Below are 22,734 nucleotides of genomic sequence, written 5' to 3' on the forward strand. Positions count from 1 at the left end.
CTCAGTGTATATGTGTTTGTGGCGTGACGTGTCCATTTCATTCATCTCTTTTTGACACACTGACAGCACTACACGCTAATATTTTACTACGTCAGGGGAACCATCATCCTATCTAATGTTTTACTAAGACAGGGGGAACCATCATCCTATCTAATTTTTTACTAAGACAGGGGGAACCATCATCCTATCTAATGTTTTACTAAGACAGGGGGAACCATCATCCTATCTAATGTTTTACTAAGACAGGGGGAACCATCATCCTATCTAATTTTTTACTAAGACAGGGGGAACCATCATCCTATCTAATGTTTTACTAAGTCAGGGGAACCATCATCCTATCTAATGTTTTACTAAGTCAGGGGAACCATCATCCTATCTAATGTTTTACTAAGACAGGGGGAACCATCATCCTATCTAATGTTTTACTAAGACAGGGGGAACCATCATCCTATTTTCCCTCTATTCTTTCCTATTTTCTTCCCGTGGGGGAAGGGAAGATAGAGCGAGTATAAAGGGAGGGGGGCAGGGAAGATAGAGAAAGTTTAAAGGGGGGGTAAGGATAAGAGTTGTAAAAGTGATTGATTTAAAAAAACTGCCTGGGAAAGATTCATAACAGTTCAAAACAGCATTGATATTCATAGAGTCAGACACAATAGTGTGGGTTATTTACACTCTACTGGGTCCTTCAATAGTGTTGTAGCTATTTGTACTTCGCTATATGCCTAGTAAATTCCTTGTGTTACATTCAGCCAGTCCACCTGTGATTCCCAGTTGTATCAATAATGGTCCACCACCAAAAGGAGATCCAGCCAACTTGACACAACTGTGGGAAGCGTTGGAGCCAACATGGGGCCAGCATCCCTGTGTTACATTCAGCCAGGTCCCCTGTGATTTGAAATCAGTATTCGAACACCATCCATGTCTGAGGAGATTGAGAGATGAGATGGAAACCGGCCATTAGGGGCAACAATAAGCGCCTGTTACCTTCAACTTGGTTTCGGTTTTGCTAGGGCATTGGATAATGGCGGATGGGCGTAAGCATGTGTCTCTGGTGCCAAGGGTTGCATGTTTGAAATCTTAAGGTTGGGTATTAACTCTGAATGGTTAAGGTAAGGGTTAAGTTTTGGGATAGGCGTAAAACAAAAATGAATAAAAATAACGTTCTATCGCTGGATTTGAATGTGTAACCTTTGGGACCAGAGACAGCTCCTTCTGAAGTTCTGAACATCTGCCTCTGGTGTTTGAATCCAGTGATCAAAAGTTGATTTTGAGATTTTTGTTTTAAGCCTATCCCAAACTCTTAACCCTGTCCTTAAACATTTGGAGTTAATACCTGAACATAACCTTAAATACTTTGAAATTTGGAACAATTTCAAAATGTTGAATTTGAGAAACATGGATGAACGTCTAATTCTGACGTGAGACTGTGAGATCTAGTTGGTTACATTAACACTGAAAGTGTGGACCTGGATAGACATTAAACTGTTGAATTAACACTCAAGCTTTATTGGCATATTTCCCAGAATGCCTTGCCTTTCAAGTGAATTTTAGAGTTACCACCCATGACTGAATTTATTATTGACAGATAGATTATTGTTGCATACATCCATTTTCTACCCTGGGGACTTCAGTAAGAAAGTTCCTAAATGAATGTGTCATCATTGCTTAAGTAGTAATCCTCAAGAAGCTGGTGTTTGGAGGAAATACTGGAGTGGGTGTTCTTAGGTCCGAGACAAAGTTGAGGGCTGGCAAACTCTGTCAATATAGCCTCTGAACACTGGCTTCTTGGGCATTACCACTGTTATTTTGATTAATTTATTCATATTATTTCATACCACCACAATATAAACTATTGGCCTATTTATTGCCTTACCTCCTTACTTCATTTGCACACACTGTATACAGATGTTTCTATTGTGTTATTGATTGTACATTTGTAACTCTGTGTCGTTGTTTTTGTCGCACTGCTATGCTTTATCTTGGCCAGGTCGCAGTTGTAAATGAGAACTTGTTCTCAACTGGCCTACCTGGTTAAATAAAGGTGGGACATTTGTTTTGTTCTAATCTGGGGTTGCCAGTTGACCGAACAGATCTATCAGTTCGGTTGCCAGAGACACAACCCAGTCGTTCAGTCTTTTTGTTCTGTATCTGTGGACGCGAGTTGTTGGTTCGAAATGGTCCATTTCCATACTGGCTGGCCATGTTCTTATCCCTTGCTTGCTAGCTAGCCAACTATGGCTAACTTACAGTCAAGTCAAACAGTGCAGCCTGAATAACAGCAAAGTAGCTGCATTTGCATTTGTTTAAGCTGTTTTTTAGTTACATTTATTTGGATACATCTGTAACAATTAGCTAATGAGGCAGAATTTTGCCTGGCTTAATGTGCTCTCTCCTCAGGACACTGTTGTTCAGAGGAGCTAGCAATCAACACAGCTAACAAAATAATCACTTCTAACTGAAGCTGGAAAGACAGCAAACTAGCGGCACATCATTTAATTGGACCTGTTTTCTATTGATAGTTCTTTGTATGTATATAAAAAATTATGCTGAAAAAAAGAAATAAAAATTATGCATGATTTCAACTGGCTGAGAAAAGAGGCCTGCCTCTCTGTCACATCCTGACCCTGACACATTCATTACTATGGGACATCTGGTGATCGAATTTGAATATTGAAACAATGTTGCAAATTTCTGAGAGACAGACAGCAAAGTTTATACAAATCTCCGCTGTTGAAAACGAAATGTTAGTCTGAAAAGAAATGTGAGATAATGTCTAGATGCTTTTTATAGGGTATATCAAGTTGCCTTGCTGGAATGATGAGACAGTGGATTGCTCAGTCAGATGGAACAGAGTAAATAGGCATTTTAACGTCATAGATTTAGCCGGTGGTAACTTGTAGAATAGATAGCGTCTGGGCATGCAGGTTTTAACCAATCAGCATTCAGGAATAAACCCCCGTTGTATAAAATATAAACATTTAATACAATATGTATTTCATAATGCCTTATTTTGAGGCCTTACACCAACAAATATGTGTTGTTTCAATGACCCAACTACTGGGTTGCAGGCATTGGGTCAGTTCTTTATACATTAAAAAAATCAAGTTTGGTTTGTTGCTTGGCTTAGTAGGGGCATGGCTTTCAGGGAGTTTTTTTTGACCACCCATGAGACTAAATGTCATTCCTGTTCATCTGTTCATCTGAATTGTAATCACATGTCATGGTCAAACACTGCCATTTTTGTAGAATTCTTGAAGCTTACAGAAATGTATGAATTTCTTAGAAACCTATGCAAATTCCACTGTGATTTCCCCAATAAGAGACTAACTAGGGCTGTTGGTCATGAGTCAGGAAGGCAGTCAAATTCCATGTGACTGTTTAGTCATGTTAATTAGGCTTCTCCAAACTCTGATGCTGCTGATGGTCATTAGTAGCCTACCAAACTTGCTAATTGCCTGGTACTCAGCACTCTATTGTCCCTCTAGTCCCTCTGACATCAATGCAAATGTATTTGAAAATCTAATCAAACACTTAATGAGAGCCCATGAGCTCATGTTGTGCAACATTTCTATAGGCTAGACGTTGAAGGAGAAACAGTGATGGCCGCTAATAGAAAGAGGAGGATCTCATCAGCTTTCTATAGAATAGGCCTATGAAATGTATTTCTCAACTTTCCTAATATTAAGCACATTGCTTATATTTAACAAGGTTTGTATCACAACTAAAGCAGCCAAATAACTTCTTAAAATTAAGCACATTAATCAGTTTTACAAGTATAGAGAGTGTAGAGTATAGAGACTAACTGGCATATACAGTTGAAGTTGGACGTTTACGTACACCTTAGCCAAATCCATTTAAGCTGTTTTTCACAATTCCTGTGTTTCACAATCCCTGACACTAATCAAAGTAAAAATTCCCTTAGGTCATTTAGGATCACCACTTTATTTTAAGAATGTGAAATGTCAGAACAATAGTAGAAAGAAGCATTTAATTCAGCTTTTATTTCTTTCATCACATTCCCAGTGGGTCAGAAGTTTACACACGCTCAATTAGTATTTGGTAGCATTGCCTTTAAATTGTTTAACTTGGGTCAAATGTTTCGGGTAGCCTCCCACAAGCTTCCCACAATAAGTTGGGTGAATTTTGGCCCATTCCTATTGACAGAGCTGGTGTAACTGAGTCAGGTTTGTTTGCCTCCTCGCTCGTACCCACTTTTTCAGTTCTGCCCACAAATTTTCTATAGGATTGAGGTCAGGGCTTTGTGATGGCCACTCCAATACCTTGACTTTGTTGTCCTTACGCCATTTTGCCACAGCTTTGGGAGTATGCTTGGTGTCATTGTCCATTTGGAAGACCCGTTTGCAACCAATCTTTAACTTCCTGACTGATTACATTTTACATTTACATCAAGACTGATGTCTTGAGATGTTGCTTCAATATATCCACAAAATGTTCCTGCATCATGATGCCATCATCTTTGTGAAGTGCACCAGTCCCTCCTGCACCAAAGCAACCCCACAACATGATGCTGTCACCCCTGTGCTTCACAGTTGGGATGGTGTTCTTCGGCTTGTAAACTTCCCCCTTTTTCCTCCAAACATAACGATGGTCATTATGGCCAAACCGTCCTATTTTTGTTTCATCAGACAAGAGGACATTTCTCCAAAAGTACAATCTTTGTCACCATGTGCACTTGCAAACCATAGTCTTGATTTTTTATGGTGGTTTTGAAACAGTGGTTTCCTCCTGGCTGAGCGGCCTTTCAGGTTATGTCGATATAGGACTTGTTTTAATGTAGATACTTTTGTACCTGTTTCCTCCAGCATCTTCACAAGGTCCTTTGCTGTTGTTCTGGGATTTATTTGCACTTTTTCTGCACCAAAGTACATTCATCTCTAGGAGACATAATGGATTTCCTTCCTGAGTGGTATGACGGCTGCGTGGTCCCATGGTTTTTACACTTGCGTACTATTGTTTGTACAGATGAACGTTGTACTTTCAGGCGTTTGGAAATTGCTCCCAAGGATGAACCAGACCTGTGGAGGTCTACAATTTTGTGGAGGTCTTGGCTGATTTCTTTGGATTTTCCCATAATGTCAAGCAAAGAGGCACTGAGTTTGAAGGTAGACCTTGAAATACATCCACAGGTACACCTCCAATTGACTCAAATTATGTCAATTAGCCTATCAGAAGCGTCTAAAGCCATGACATAATTTTCTGGAATTTTCCACGCTGTTTAAAGGCACAGTCAATTTAGTGTATGTAAACTTCTGACCCACTGGAATTGTGATACACTGTGATATAAGTGAAATAATCTGTCTGTAAACAATTGTTGGAAAAATGACTTGTGTCATGCACAAAGTAGATGTCCTAACCGACTTGCCAAACTATAGTTTGTTTAACAAGACATTTGTGGAGTGGTTGAAAAACAGGTTTTAATGACTCCAACCTAAGTTTATGTAAACTTCTGACTTCAACTGTATAAGCAGCGCTTAAGTTTCAAGTTTGGGGAAAATATTTTATAAAAATTTCCACCATAAGAATGCACTTTCACAATATATGGAAGTTGTGTTTTCTGCTAATGGAACATTCGCGTTTATAGCCTGCTACCATGTGCACATTGCTATGCTTATAAGCACACTCGGGGAGAAGGGCACAACGCAGCACACTCAGGGAGAAGGGCACAACGCAGCACACTCGGGGAGAAGGGCACAACGCAGCACACTCGGGGAGAAGGGCACAACGCAGCACACTCGGGGAGAAGGGCACAACGCAGCACACTCGGGGAGAAGGGCACAACGCAGCACACTCGGGGAGAAGGGCACAACGCAGCACACTCGGGGAGAAGGGCACAACGCAGCACACTCGGGGAGAAGGGCACAACGCAGCACACTCGGGGAGAAGGGCACAACGCAGCACACTCGGGGAGAAGGGCACAACGCAGCACACTCGGGGAGAAGGGCACAACGCAGCACACTCGGGGAGAAGGGCACAACGCAGCACACTCGGGGAGAAGGGCACAACGCAGCACACTCGGGGAGAAGGGCACAACGCAGCCCTCCGGGCCGCAAAAGGCATGTTTTTTTTAGGGTGCATTACCACCACAAAGGGGATGCCATAGTGAAATTCGAGGCATTATAAAGTGCTTGTCAAATTGTGAATGAGAGACTATTGGAGTGTGTACAGCCTGCGCAAAAAAATCCAAAGCAGAGCTCATGCCTTTCAAGCAACTTTTTTTCAAATCATCATTAGTCTTTCATCATGCAGCCTTATAATCTATTAAACATCGAAACATAAGGCCCAACGTTTGTAAAACAACTAAAGTTGCATTAATAACTCTGTCTCTATAGGAGTTATAGGAGTACAGGTTTCTTTGTTAACAGCTTAACACAGAATAGCAACATGTGCAAATCCTCAAATCATTTGCAGCCAATATTTATATTTTATTCAGCTTTGTTTAATTCTATTCTTCATACTATAAAATAATGCCACGGAATTCTAAGCAAATCTCGTCTGCTAAATGAACTAGTGCAGCCCACAGCCATTTGGCATAGCCAGATCAGGGCCTAACATAAGGGCAACTCAGAGTAAGCTATTCTGTTCTTCTGAAATAGACTACATTTTCTTCATGTCATGCTTCTTTAGACCTGTCTAAAATAAATAATGGATGTATTGTAAAGGTTTAGGCTATATTATATGGATATATTACTTTTTAAAATGGAAGCCAGGAGAGGCTATGTTTGGAAGCCATGAGAGGCTAAATGTGTTTATGTTAATTAACTTTGTGACCGCCACAGCCCTAATAGTAACCACTTTGTTGCAATATGTAAAAAAATGAAGTCAATTTTTTAAAATTAGAATATGTAATGTGCGATAACAGTCTTGGCGAGCAGGCGATATCCTTGTCCCATCGAGCACTAGCGACTCCTGTGGCAGGCTGGGCGCAGTGCACGCTAACCAGGTCGCCAGGTGCACGGTGTTTCCTCCGGCACATTGGTGCGGCTGGCTTCCAGGTTGGATGCGTGCTGTGTTAAGAAGCAGTGCGGCTTGGTTGGGTTGTGTTTCGGAGGAGGCATGGCTTTCAACCTTCGTCTCTCCCGAGCCCGTACAGGAGTTGTAGCGATGAGACAAGATAGTAGCTACTAACAATTGGAAACCACAAAATTGGGGAGAATAAGGGGGTAAAAAAAAGGCCTTCTGAAATATATATTGTGTTGTGTTAAATTATAAGACCTACAAAATAATATATTCGCTCAGGATCTCACTTGGTAACGTCCCAAGGACAAGTGATTAATGCAACACTGATGTCTCTGTCACTAACAAATACTGTTCTGGGTGGTAACTCTACAATTAGCTCGAAAAGGCATTCTGAGAAATAAGGTTTTACACTAAGTAGTGTGTTAATTTAATACTTTCCAGTGTCTATACAAGTCCACACTTTCAGTGTTCATTTAACATTCTCAGTTTTGATATAACACTGGAGAATTTGCTGTGTACAAATCAGCAGAGCTATGACTGGGGGGATGGAGTGGGGAGCTCCAGGGACGGGATGCTGGGTGACAAATGGAGCCCCAATAGGGTTAAGCGAGGGCAGGTTCTTAACGGGGGATCATTGTGTCCTCTGGAGCTCGGCTCTGGGTCACAATCCTGGATCAGCTCAGCATCAGATCTACAGCACTGAGTTTAATCCACTTTCATGTACTCTTCCTCCTACTCTTTCTGTCCCTCTCTCTTCCTACTCCCTCTCTCTGTCTCTCTAACTCTGCCATCTCTCTCTCTCTCTCTCTCTCTCTCTCTCTCTCTCTCTCTCTCTCTCTCAACCTCTACCTCAACCTCAACCTCAACCTCTACCTCAACATCTACCTCAACATCTACCTCTCTATCTTCCCCTACCTCTCAAACTCTCTATCTCTCTCAACCTCTCTCTCCCTCTCTCTCTCGCTACCCCCCCCCCACTCCCCCCAGGTGGGGACATTAGAGCGGGGTATCCTCCAGGTGCGTTATCCGGTGTGGCCTCGATATGGTAGTTTCCTCGAGCCGGTATCAGATGATCGCCACCTGACGGTAGCCACTCTGGAGGAGAGGCCCTTCGTCATCGTAGAGAACGTGGACCCCGACACGGGAACCTGTGTACGCAACACCGTGCCCTGCCGACGCCAGTCCAACCGCACCGAGAGGTATGCGTGCACTCACTCACTCACACACAAAACAACATGCAAATTGCAGATTTATGCTCACACAACAGCCTGCACATATCTGGTAAGCACATACTGGATGGTACATTTTGAGATCAGGACATTTATATATATATATATATATACACACACACACACACACACACACACACACACACACACACACACACACACACACACACACACACACACACACACACACACACACACACACACACACACACACACACACACACACACACACACACACACACACACAAACACACACACACAAACACACACACACACACTGTTAAGCTGTTGTCAGAGCACACAGCAGTTGTGTGATCCCTAAAGTGGTGTCAAACCAAGTGCATAAAAGCACCTGAGATGGATTACTAACAGGAGACAACCACAAAACAACCACAGTACAACCACAAGACAACCACAGTACAACCACAAGACAACCACAAGACAACCACAGTACAACCACAAGACAACCACAGTACAACCACAAGACAACCACAAGACAACCATAATACAACCACAGTACAACCACAGTACAACCACAAGACAACCACAGTACAACCACAGTACAACCACAAGACAACCACAAGACAACCACAAGACAACCACAAGACAACCACAGTACAACCACAAGACAACCATAATACAACCACAGTACAACCACAAGACAACCATAATACAACCATGACATCTTTTACACACCTGTAATATACCTGCTGTACGTCCCTTTGACATTCCCACTCAACTTCTGGCGGCGACAGAGATGGCCGCCTCGTTTCGCGTTCCTAGGAAACTATGCAGTTTTTATTTATTTTTTTACGTGTTATTTCTTAAATTGGTACCCCAGGTCATCTTAGGTTTCATTACATACAGTCGAGAAGAACTACTGAACATAAGAGCAGCGTCAACTCACCATCAGTATGACCAAGAATATGACTTTCAAGCAGACACATCGATGGCTCTGAACAAACTTTATTTGACTCTTTGCAAACTGGAATCCATATATCCGGAGGCTGCATTCATTGTAGCTGGGGATTTTAACAAGGCTAATCTGAAAACAAGACTCCCTAAATTTGATCAGCATATTGATTGCGCAACCAGGGCTGGAAAAACCTTGGATCATTGCTATTCCAACTTCCACGACGCATATAAGGCCCTGCCCCACCCTCCTTTTGGAAAAGCTGACCACGACTCCATTTTGTTCATCCCTGCATACAAACAGAAACTAAAACAAGAAGCTCCCGCGCTGAGGTCTGTTCAATGCTGGTCCGACCAATCTGATTCCACACTCCAAGACTGCTTCCATCACGTGGACTGGGATATGTTCCGTATTGCGTCAGACGACAACATTGACGAATACGCTGATTTGGTGTGCGAGTTCATTAGAACGTGCGTTGAAGATGTCGTTCCCATAGCAACGATTAAAACATTCCCAAACCAGAAACCGTGGATTGATGGCAGCATTCGCGTGAAACTGAAAGCGCGAACCACTGCTTTTAATCAGGGCAAGGTGACTGGAAACATGACCGAATACAAACAGTGTAACTATTCCCTCCGCAAGGCAATCAAACAAGCTAAGCGTCAGTATAGAGACAAAGTAGAATCTCAATTCAACGGCTTAGACACAAGAGGTATGTGGCAGGGTCTACAGTCAATCACGGATTACAAAAAGAAAACCAGCACCGTCACGGACCAGGATGTCTTGTACCCAGGCAGACTAAATAGCTTTTTTGCCCGCTTTGAGGACAATACAGTGCCACTGACACTGCCCTCGCAAGGCTGCAGGCCCAGACGGCATCCCTAGCCGCGCCCTCAGAGCATGCGCAGACCAGCTGGCTGGTGTGTTTACGGACATATTCAATCAATCCCTATCCCAGTCTGTTGTTCCCACATGCTTCAAGAGGGCCACCATTGTTCCTGTTCCCAAGAAAGCTAAGGTAACTGAGCTAAACGACTACCGCCCCGTAGCACTCACTTCCGTCATCATGAAGTGCTTTGAGAGACTAGTCAAGGACCATATCACCTCCTGACACCCTAGACCCACTCCAATTTGCTTACAGCCCAAATAGGTCCACAGACGATGCAATCTCAACCACACTGCACACTGCCCTAACCCATCTGGACAAGAGGAATACCTATGTGAGAATGCTGTTCATCGACTACAGCTCGGCATTTAACACCATAGTGCCCTCCAAGCTCGTCATCAAGCTCGAGACCCTGGGTCTCGACCCCGCCCTGTGCAACTGGGTACTGGACTTCCTGACGGGCCGCCCCCAGGTGGTGAGGGTAGGCAACAACATCTCCACCCCGCTGATCCTCAACACTGGGGCCCCACAAGGGTGCGTTCTGAGCCCTCTCCTGTACTCCTTGTTCACCCACGACTGCGTGGCCACGCACGCCTCCAACTCAATTATCAAGTTTGCGGACGACACAACAGTGGTAGGCTTGATTACCAACAACGACGAGACGGCCTACAGGGAGGAGGTGAGGGCCCTCTGAGTGTGGTATCAGGAAAATAACCTCACACTCAACGTCAACAAAACTAAGGAGATGATTGTGGACTTCAGGAAACAGCAGAGGGAACACCCCCCTATCCACATCGATGGAACAGTAGTGGAGAGGGTAGTAAATTTTAAGTTCCTCGGCGTACACATCACAGACAAACTGAATTGGTTCACCCACACAGACAGCATTGTGAAGAAGGCGCAGCAGCGCCTCTTCAACCTCAGGAGGCTGAAGAAATTCGGCTTGTCACCAAAAGCACTCACAAACGTCTACAGATGCACAATCGAGAGCATCCTGTCGGGCTGTATCACCGCCTAGTACGGCAACTGCTCCGCCCACAACCGTAAGGCTCTCCAGAGGGTAGTGAGTTCTGCACAACGCATCACCGGGGGCAAATTACCTGCCCTCCAGGACACCTACACCACCCAATGTCACAGGAAGGCCATAAAGATCATCAAGGACAGCAACCACCCGAGCCACTGCCTGTTCACCCCGCTATCATCCAGAAGGCGAGGTCAGTACAGGTGCATCAAAGCTGGGACCGAGAGACTGAAAAACAGCTTCTATCTCAAGGCCATCAGACTGTTAAACAGCCACCACTAACATTGAGTGGCTGCTGCCAACACACTGACTCAACTCCAGCCACTTTAATAATGGGAATTGATGGGAAATTATGTAAAATATATCACAAGCCACTTTAAACAATGCTACCTAATATAATGTTTACATACCCTAAATTTATTCATCTCATATGTATACGTATATACTGTACTCTATATCATCTACTGTATCCTTATGTAATACATGTATCACTAGCCACTTTAACTATGCCACTTTGTTTACATACTCATCTCATATGTATATACTGCACTCAATACCATCTACTGTATCTTGCCTATGCCGCTCTGTACCATCACTCATTCATATATCTTTATGTACATATTCTTTATCCCCTTACACTTGTGTCTATAAGGTAGTAGTTTTGGAATTGTTAGCTAGATTACCTGTTGGTTATTACTGCATTGTCGGAACTAGAAGCACAAGCATTTCGCTACACTCGCACTAACATCTGCTAACCATGTGTTTGTGACAAATACATTTTGATTTGATTTGATTTGAGTCACACATCAATGATGGATCCACTGTGTGTGTGTTTGTGTGTGCAAGACCTGAATCCCTTCACGACATAACACCGCTGGCATAGTAATGGAAGTGTGTTTGTGTGCGTGCGTGAGCATGTGTTTGTGTGTCAGTGTGGCATATTAATGGTGGAAAATTGTGTGGGGAGAGTGGTTGAGTGCGATGGCACATTGATTGGCCGTAAAGAAGATTTATCTGCCAACGCTGGCACATCTATCATGGTAGGATAGAAACAACACAACCTTCTCTTTCCCTCCTCTCTCTGTCCCTCTCTCTCTTTCCCTCCTCTTTCTCTCTCTCTCTCTCTCTCTCTCTCTCTCTCTCTCTCTCTCTCTCTCTCTCTCTCTCTGTCTCTCTCCTCTCTCTCTCTCTCTCTCTCCCTCCCCACCCTGCTTGGGTTGCAATCAACACTCCCGGGCTACTAGGGAAAAACAGAGAGAGAGAGCGTGAGCGAGAGAGCGTGAGCGAGAGAGAGAAAGAGAGAGAGAGAAAGAGAGCGTGAGCAAGATAAGGAGAAAGGAGAGTTAATGAATGCAAAGTAGAGGAGGTTAACCAGTTAATCATACTGTATGTTGGTGACACAGCTATTCTCCGTACCAGATGTTTGGTGTAATTGAAAGGTTTTTTAAACATTAAAACTCCTCTTTTTTTTTTGGACAGTGGCTGGTCTCATTGGCAAGATAACTGAAGTCCATTAAGTGAGAGTAGGATAAGGCACAGTTATAAGGCACTATCAGTACTGACTATGGGTTAGTAGTTGGAGTGCTGCTGTGTGATTGTACATGCTGTTTGATGCTTTGTCTGGGTGGAATCCTAACTTATCTATGTGTGGATATCTTACTGTAATGTAGTGTCTTCCTGGATGCACAGAGTTCATGAGAGTTGTATTGTATTGGCAGTAAGTTCAAGTGTAGCACTGCAGGCATAGTTAGGGCCAGTATAGGCATTAGTGGGTACACCACTGGCAAACTCCTCACTGAAACATTCATTCTCAAGATTCCTTCCCCATTATATTCTCTTCCTCCCTCGCAGCTCTAGATTTCTCTCTTCCTTCCTCTGGGCACATCGTTTTATACTCCTGTTGTTTCAGGGAAGAATGGAGACATCGCTAACCGTCGGGGGTATGTGTGTGTGTGTGTGTGTGTGTGTGTGTGTGTGCGTGCATGCGAGCTTGCGTGCCTGTGTGTGTGTGCGTGTGCGCGTAGATCTGGGGGAGATAGAGAAAGCGGTTTAATCATTGTGTGTCTCACGCACACACACACACACACACACACACACACACACACACACACACACACACACACACACACACACACACACACACACACACACACACACACACACACACACACACACACACACACACACACACGCACACGCGAGTCTTGTGCAGCTAACCTTGTGGGGACATTCAGTTCCATTCAAAATCCTAATTTCCTTAACCTAACCCTAACCCTAAAACTTTGACCTTGTGGTCAAAGTTGGTCAAATATGAGTTTTTTTGGCATTTCGAAGTCCCCACAGGTATAGTAAAACACGTCCACACACACACACACACACACACACACACACACACACACACACACACACACACACACACACACACACACACACACACACACACACACACACACACACACACACACACACACACACACACACACACACACACACACACACACACACCCTGACTCATTGCTCTTAACCTACAGCGTTTAGCCAAGGCAGCTAGTGAGACGAAGGAGAGACGAAGGAGACAAGGACAGAACTATTTACTCTAGGTTTAACAACAACCATCCTTCTCTCTATTCATCCCTCTCTCTCTCTGTCCTCCCCCTCTACCTACACATCATTAGACAGTGGGGTCGAGGGGAGGCTGGAGGTGACAGATCATCACTGCTCTCTGTGTGTGTGTGTGTCAGTGTTTCACCAAACACCATAATTCCCTGTGTTTAGAGTCTGTATCAGGCACTTAGACTGCACTAAGTGTGTGTGTGTGTGTGCGTGCGCGTGTGTGAGTGAGTGAGTGTCTCAGGGATACTGATTTCCTGTTGTCTTTCCTGTCTGCAGACCAGGTCCTTGATTCCCAGTCGTTAGTACAGACCACACTCCTCCCTCCTCTGCTCTGCTCTGATGCTGTTTAGCTTATTGATCTCATCGGTCTCACAGAGCTACTGCTGTTTAACAGGTCAATTAGAGGAACTATCAGGTCAATTAGAGGACCTATCAGGTCAATTAGAGGACCTATCAGGTCAATTAGAGGAACTATCAGGTCAATTAGAGGACCTATCAGGTCAATTAGAGGACCTATCAGGTCAATTAGAGGACCTATCAGGTCAATTAGAGGACCTATCAGGTCAATTAGAGGACCTATCAGGTCAATTAGCAGTTGCTCTTCATTCTCCTAAAACTTACTGTTCGTCACATACGTTCTGTTCAGTGTGTGTGTGTGTGTGCGTGTGTGTGTGTGTTCCTCCTCTCACTACAGTCTTGTGGGTCACTCGGAGCCCTACACCAAGCTGTGCTGTAAGGGGTTCTGCATCGACATTCTGAAGAAGCTGTCTCGCACCATCAAGTTCTCCTACGACCTCTACCTGGTCACTAACGGGAAACATGGAAAGATGATCAGTGGCATCTGGAACGGCATGATCGGAGAGGTGAGAGGAACTCCAGCACCAAACTCTCCCAGTAATGTAGGACGTTACAGGACAGAGGCGGTGGCTAGAAGCTAGAGAGGCGGACCAGTAGCTGGAAGGTTGCTGGTTGAAATCCCAGGCAGGAAGATAACAATTGGAAGATAAATGAACTTCCCCTGTGAACAGCTCCAGAGCTTCTACTCCTAAATCTGTGCTGTGTGTTTGTTGGGACCAGGAGAGAGGCAGTGGTCAGAGGTAGACTGGGTAGGTGTACAGCATCTCTTTGATGGTTGATTGTAATCTGGGTTAATGGTGTGTGAAAACATGCATGTTCATATGGTGCCGAAGACACATCAAACACAGTCGCATCCTAAAGCCGTACGCCTGAACAGGTGTTCCTCATGACATCATCCCTGCCTGCGTCCCCAGAGGCTCAATGCCGTTTGATACATGTTGAGGTAATGCAAGAGAGAGGAAAAAATGCTATAATGTGCAATTCTTACATTGACAGAGGGATGAAGCACAGTAGATCATGTTTTAAGTTGTAAGATGTAAAAATGTATCACCCCCCCCCGTCTGATTCCTCCCCCTCTCCTCCCTCTCTCCCAGGTGTTCTACAGGAAAGCAGACATGGCCATAGGTTCTCTCACCATAAATGAGGAGCGTTCTGAGATTATTGACTTCTCTGTGCCATTCGTCGAGACCGGTATCAGCGTCATGGTTGCCCGTAGCAATGGGACTGTCTCCCCCTCCGCCTTCCTCGGTGAGATAGTTGGATTGATTAATTGATTGATTGTCTTTATATTATGTAAATATCATTTGATCTGAGGTAAGTTTAGTGTTAGTACTCCAATAGTTAACATTATAATATTGGGAGTATAGTCTGATCTTAGATCTGTGTCAAACAGTGATTTACCTGGATTGCCGGCCATGATGCCTCTCCTCACGGAAGCAGCATGACAGCTGGCTCCCATGGCAACGCTCAGTGCATGTGTGTGTGTTTGTGTGTGTGTTTGTGTTTGGCCTACTTTACTGGGTTCTGTCTCAGTGGTCTGTTTCCGTTTTAGGTCACTTTCGATTTATCCCGCAGATACAACTACATCATACATAAACCTTGAAACAACCAAATCAAAATGAAAACAAGTTGGTGTTCCCATGTTAAAATGAGTCATTTTTATCTCTGCCTTTTCTCTCCCTGAGCTGCTCAGTATGTATAATTGCTTTGTTTGAGCCTGGCAGTAGACAAGCTTATACGACAACCAATGCAATGGATGAACAATCCTATGACCGTCTTTAAGTTTTCTGTAGATACTATACCTGGTGACATTATTAGCCATCATTGGCCAGTCCAAATGACATAAAAAGAAAGATCCCTCCCTCCCGCTCTCTCTCTCCCTCCTCCTTGTCTCTCCTCCTCTCTCCCAGAGCCCTATAGCCCAGCGGTGTGGGTGATGATGTTTGTAATGTGCCTGACCGTGGTAGCTGTGACCGTATTCGTGTTCGAGTACTTCAGTCCTGTCGGCTACAACCGCAGCTTGGTCAGTGCTAAAGGTGAGTTGTGGCACAGCTGCTGCTACCCTGGTTTTAGAGCCGAGGGCTCACACAGGAGACTTGGGTTGAAACTCAGCTGGTCATTAACCCTGCTTATTCACCCAAACACAGGGAAGTGTATGAGAGGGGTGGTAGGGTTAGGTGAAAATAAGAAAATAAAATATATTTTAAACACATATTTTATATACACATTTACACAATATATATATGGGGGATTGGAAATGATGCAGACAATTACATTGATGGAAGCAACAATCTATCTGCGATATTAAAGCTGATCTACCCCCTAAAATAATAAATAATTATAATAATAAAATAAAACACTGCTTATTAACACAAACACAGGGAAGTGAGAGTTGTTTATCGGCTACATTAGTATGGGAAACGGCTGTGTCCTACATACTAGAAACAGAAGCTAGGTGCCAAGAGTTTTAAAGTGGTTTTAGGCAGGTATTGACACAGAATGCCAGACCCCGAGAGTCCCTGGGAGAGTGGGGTATAGCACTGCACTCAACAAAGACGGCTAATCAATCCCAGCATGCCGAGCTGCCAGAGCCCGCTCTCGTCTCGCGGTCTGAAAGGTCACTTCCTGGTTTAATTAGTGTTTGTCGCTAGGCTAATCTGATGGAGATGGATTTGGCTTCTCCAAGCTGGCAAAGATGAATGGGCTGAGTCTGTGTTCCCCAATACGACAGACAGATAGAGGCAGGCTAGCAGCTAACACTGTGTTACACAACACAACTAGAGGCAGACTAGAGGCTAACAATGTGTTACACAACACAACACAACTAGAGGCAGGTTAGTGGCTAGCACCGTGTTACACAACACACAACTAGAGGCAGACTAGCAGTTAACACTGTGTTACCAAACACAACACACAGCTAGAGGCAGGCTAACGGCAAACCCTTCAGTGACTAGTCTAATGCTGAGAGGCTTGCTAATGATGTTGTGTTCAGTGCTGCTGCTGGGTTGAATGATGGAATAGGGAACAACCTATGAATGGAAACGTGATAGAGAGATGAAAAGGTGAAAATTCTATTAGGTCTAGTAAGGGGCTGTACAAACAAGCTAATTGGAAATGCATGATACAGCCATCAACAGTATAGGAAAATGGACGTATGTTTCATTACACATCATTACACACATCAATAACATGGACGTGTGTTTCATTAGACACATCAATAACATGGACGTATGTTTCATTAGACACATCAATAACATGGACGTGTGTTTCATTAGACACATCAATAACATGGACGTGTGTTTCATTAGACACATCAATAACATGGACGTATGTTTCATTACACACATCAATAACATGGACGTGTGTTTTATTAGACACATCAATAACATGGACGTGTGTTTCATTACACACATCAATAACATGGACGTGTGTTTCATTACACACATCAATAACATGGACGTATGTTTCATTACACACATCAATAACATGGACGTATGTTTCATTAGACACATCAATAACATGGACGTGTGTTTCATTACACACATCAATAACATGGACGTATGTTTCATTAGACACATCAATAACATGGACGTGTGTTTCATTAGACACATCAATAACATGGACGTGTGTTTTATTAGACACATCAATAACATGGACGTGTGTTTCATTACACACATCAATAACATGGACGTGTGTTTCATTACACACATCAATAACATGGACGTGTGTTTCATTAGACACATCAATAACATGGACGTGTGTTTTATTAGACACATCAATAACATGGACGTGTGTTTCATTAGACACATCAATAACATGGACGTATGTTTCATTACACACATCAATAACATGGACGTGTGTTTTATTAGACACATCAATAACATGGACGTGTGTTTCATTACACACATCAATAACATGGACGTGTGTTTCATTACACACATCGATAACATGGACGTATATTGTACATCTGCTAATGATACTGTTATGATACAATGAGTATATTAACCAAACACCTCCCCCCTCTCCTCCTTTCTCTCCTCCTGCCTCCACCCCCCCCCAGCGGCAGGAGGTCCTACCTTCACCATAGGGAAGTCAGTGTGGTTGCTTTGGGGCATCGTGTTCAATAACTCAGTCCCCATCGAGAACCCTAAAGGAACCACCAGTAAGATCATGGTGCTGGTGTGGGCCTTCTTCGCAGTCATCTTCCTGGCCTCCTACACTGCCAACCTGGCTGCCTTCATGATCCAGGAGCAGTACATAGACACTGTGTCTGGACTGTCTGACAAGAAGGTAGGACAGTTAATCAATCCCCGAGTCGTCCACCAATCCATCTATCCTGATAACTGTTCTCTTGTGGCTCATCTTGTCAAAGATTATCCCTGTCATTCAATAGCTTACATATGTGAACACAAAGACACACGTACACACACACACCACACTCATCGCATACACCACTGTAATGCTCGTCGATGTAAGGTACAGTGGGCCAAAGCCAAGTGTGGAATGTTCTTTATAGTCAAGAATCACTCAAACAAAAATAACGAATACAAAAACGAAAGCGAACAGTTCCGTCAGGCACAGATACTAAACGGAAAACACCCCACAAAACCCAAACGGAAAATGACAACTTACATATGATCCCTAATCAGAGACAACGATAGACAGCCGCCTCTGATTGGGAACCACACTTGGCAAAAACAACAAAGAAATAGAAAACAGATTCTCCTACCCGAGTTACACCCTGACCTAACCAAACAGAGAATAAATAAGGATCTCTAAGGTCAGGGCGTGACAACCGCACACATTCTTCTTCATTCAGCTCGCTATTCCTAAGCATATTCACAGAAGACCAAAATGACAAGCGACACATTTTGCTTCAGAGATCCAGAGAGAGAGAAACAGAGAGAAACAGAGAGAAATACAGGAACAGATCAACTGTAACGATGTGCGCTGAGAGTCGGGAAGCAAGTTCAGAAAGCGAGTGATTTCGTCTTTTAACAAAACATAATACAAAACAAGAAACACGACCAACGCACAACCAGGAAACTGAAACAGAAACAATTACGCCTGGGGAAGGAACCAAAGGAAGTGACATATATAGGGAAGGAACCAAAGGGAGTGACATATATAGGGAAGGAACCAAAGAGAGTGACATATATAGGGAAGTAACCAAAGGGAGGGACATATATAGGGAAGGAACCAAAGGGAGTGACATATATAGGGAAGGAACCAAAGGGAGTGACATATATAGGGAAGGAACCAAAGAGAGTGACATATATAGGGAAGTAACCAAAGGGAGGGACATATATAGGGAAGGAACCAAAGGGAGTGACATATATAGGGAAGGAACCAAAGGGAGTGACATATATAGGGAAGGAACCAAAGGGAGTGACATATATAGGGAAGGAACCAAAGGGAGTGACATATATAGGGAAGGAACCAAAGAGAGTGACATATATAGGGAAGGAACCAAAGGGAGTGACATATATAGGGAAGTAACCAAAGGGAGTGACATATATAGGGAAGGAACCAAAAGGGAGTGACATGTATAGGGAAGGAACCAAAGAGAGTGACATATATAGGGAAGGAACCAAAGGGAGTGACATATATAGGGAAGGAACCAAAGGGAGTGACATATATAGGGAAGGAACCAAAGGGAGTGACATATATAGGGAAGGAACCAAAGGGAGTGACATATATAGGGAAGGAACCAAAGGGAGTGACATATATAGGGAAGGAACCAACGGGAGTGACATATATAGGGAAGGAACCAAAGAGAGTGACATATATAGGAAAGGTAATCAAGGAGGTGATGGAGTCCAGGTGAGTGTCATAATGTGCTGATGCGAGTAACGATGGTGACAGGTGTGCGACATAACAAGCAGCCTGGTGACCTAGAGGCTGGAGAAGGAGAACACGTGACAAAAACAGAGAGATACAGAGAGAGAAACCAATAAACAGAGAGTTACAGAGAGAGAAACCGATAAACAGAGAGATACAGAGAGAGAAACCAGTAAACAGATATACAGAGAGAGAAACAGATAAACAGAGAGAGAAACCAGTAAACAGAGAGAGAGAGAGAAACCAATAAACAGAGATAGAAACCAATAAACAGAGATATACAGAGAGAAACCAATAAACAGAGATACAGAGAGAGAAACCATTTAACACAGAGAGAGAGAAAGAGAAACCACTAAACAGAGATATAAACCAATAAACAGAGAGATACAGAGAGAGAAACCAATAAACAGAGATAGAAACCAATAAACAGAGATATACAGAGAGAAACCAATAAACAGAGATACAGAGAGAGAAACCATTTAACACAGAGAGAGAGAAAGAGAAACCACTAAACAGAGATATAAACCAATAAACAGAGAGATACAGAGAGAGAAACCAATAATGTAACGGTTTTCTTCCTGGGAAGGAGAGGAGGACCAAAATGCAGCGTGGTTATTTATAAACATCTTTAATGAAAGAAGAAAACGTGAACACTATACAAAATAAGAAAGCGTGGAAAAACCGAAACCGTCCTAACTGGTGCAAAACACAGAGACCCGAACAATCACCCACGAAATACCCAAAGAATGCGTGACAGTACCACCCGCCCCTCCCGGCCGCACACCTATACCCATAGGGGAGGGTCTGGGTGGGCGTCTGTCCACGGTGGCGGCTCTGGCGCAGGACGTGGACCCCACTCCAACATAGTCTTAGTCCGCTTACTTAGCGTCCTTTGAGTGGCGACCCTCACCGCCGACCTTGGCCTAGTAACCCTAACAAAGGGCCCACCTGGACTGAGGGGTGCCTCATTACTGAGGAAGCTCAGGACTGAGAGGTAGCTCAGGACTGAGAGGAAGCTCAGGACTAAGAGATAGCTCAGGCAGGTTCACGGCTCTGGCGGATCCTGGCTGAATGGTGGCTCTGGCGGATCCTGGCTGAATGGCGGCTCTGGCGGATCTTGGCAGACTGGCGGCTCTGGCGGCTCCTGGCAGACTGGCGGCTCTGGCGGATCCTGGCAGACTGGCGGCTCTGGCGGATCCTGGCAGACTGGCGGCTCTGGCGGATTCTGTCAGACTGGCGGCTCTGGCTGCTCCATGCAGACTGGCGGCTCCTTGCAGACTGGTGGCTCTGGCTGCTCCATGCTGACTGCCGGTTCTGGCGGCTCATGACAGACGGGAGACTCTGGCGGCTCATGACAGACGGGAGACTCTGGCGGCTCATGACAGATGGGAGACGCTGGCGGCTCATGACAGACGGGAGACTCTGGCGGCTCATGACAGACGGGAGACTCTGGCGGCTCATGACAGACGGGAGACTCTGGCGGCTCATGACAGACGGGAGACTCTGGCGGCTCATGACAGACGGGAGACTCTGGCGGCTCATGACAGACGGGAGACTCTGGCGGCTCATGACAGACGGGAGACTCTGGCGGCTCATGACAGACGGGAGACTCTGGCGGCTCATGACAGACGGGAGACTCTGGCGGCTCATGACAGACGGGAGACTCTGCTAGCGCTGGAGAGGAGGAAGGCTCTGGCAGCGCTGGACAGGCGAAGTGCACTGTAGGCCTGGTGCGTGGTGCTGGCACTGGTGGGCTGGTGTGTGGAGGTGGCACTGGATGGACCGGACCGTGAAGACGTACTGGAGATCTTGAGAGCAGGGCTGGCACCAACCACCCTGGCTGGATCTTCACCCAAGCCCGGCAGATGTGGGGAGCTGGGATGCAGCGTACCGGGCTAAGCACGCGTACTGGGGACACCGTGCGTTCCACCGCATAACATGGTGCCTGACCAGTACCACATCCGCCACGGTTAGCACTGCTAGGAGCACTGTAGCGCTGAGCTGGCACGGGACGTGCAAGACTAGGGAGGTGCACAGGAGGCCTGGTGCGTGAGGCTGGCACAATCTTCACCAGACGACTAGCACGCACCTCAGGACGAGTATGGAGAGCTGACCCAGGTGCCATCAAATCCCCGACACACTCCGTCGGGCGAATACTGTGCCTCATGCACCAACACAGCAACTCCCTCATAACTCTCTCCTCCAATTTCCCCATTAACTCCTTCACGGTCTCTGCTTCGCTCACCTCAACACCGGCTCTGGTTTCCTCCTTGGCTCCTTACGATAAACAGGGGGAGTTGGCTCAGGTCTGACTCCTGATTCTGCCACACTCTCCCTGTGCCTCCCCCAAGACATTGTTGGGGCTGACTCTTGGGCTTCCTTGCCAGCCGTGGTCCCTCGTATCGCCGGCTCCTCTCTCCGGCTGCCTCTGCTCTCCAAGCTGCCTCCACCTGTTCCCATGGGAGGTGATCCTTTCCCGCCAGGATCTCCTCCCATGTGTAGCAACCCTTGCAGTCCAACACATCATCCCATGTCCATTCCTCCTTGTGCTGCTCCTGCTGCCGCTGCCTGTCACCACGTCACTTGGTCCTGTTGTGGTGTGTGATTCTGTAACGGTTTTCTTCCGGGGAAGGAGAGGAGGACCAAAATGCTGCGTGGTTATTTATAAACATCTTTTCTGTAGCTCAGTTGGTAGAGCATGGCGCTTGTAACGCCAGGGTAGTGGGTTCGATTCCCGGGACCACCCATACGTAGAATGTATGCACACATGACTGTAAGTCGCTTTGGATAAAAGCGTCTGCTAAATGGCATATATTATTATTATTATTATTATTATTATGAAAACGTGAACACTATACAAAATAAGAAAACGTGGAAAACCCAAAACAGTCCTAAC

General features: G+C 44.9%; 1 protein-coding gene across 1 annotated transcript in view; it reads left to right on the top strand.

Moving 5' to 3' along the window:
- The window catches only part of LOC118376057 (glutamate receptor ionotropic, NMDA 2C-like), a 116,492-nt gene that overhangs the window by 80,782 nt on the left and 12,976 nt on the right, over positions 1-22,734 (top strand). The window contains exons 10-14 of the mRNA XM_052492932.1: positions 7,966-8,177; positions 14,335-14,503; positions 15,092-15,245; positions 15,908-16,033; positions 18,058-18,287. Of these exons, the coding sequence (XP_052348892.1) occupies positions 7,966-8,177; positions 14,335-14,503; positions 15,092-15,245; positions 15,908-16,033; positions 18,058-18,287 (891 nt within the window). The remainder of the gene's footprint in view (positions 1-7,965; positions 8,178-14,334; positions 14,504-15,091; positions 15,246-15,907; positions 16,034-18,057; positions 18,288-22,734) is intronic.

Source organism: Oncorhynchus keta, chromosome 3, assembly GCF_023373465.1.
Source record: "Oncorhynchus keta strain PuntledgeMale-10-30-2019 chromosome 3, Oket_V2, whole genome shotgun sequence".
Classification (NCBI taxonomy): Eukaryota; Metazoa; Chordata; class Actinopteri; order Salmoniformes; family Salmonidae; genus Oncorhynchus; species Oncorhynchus keta.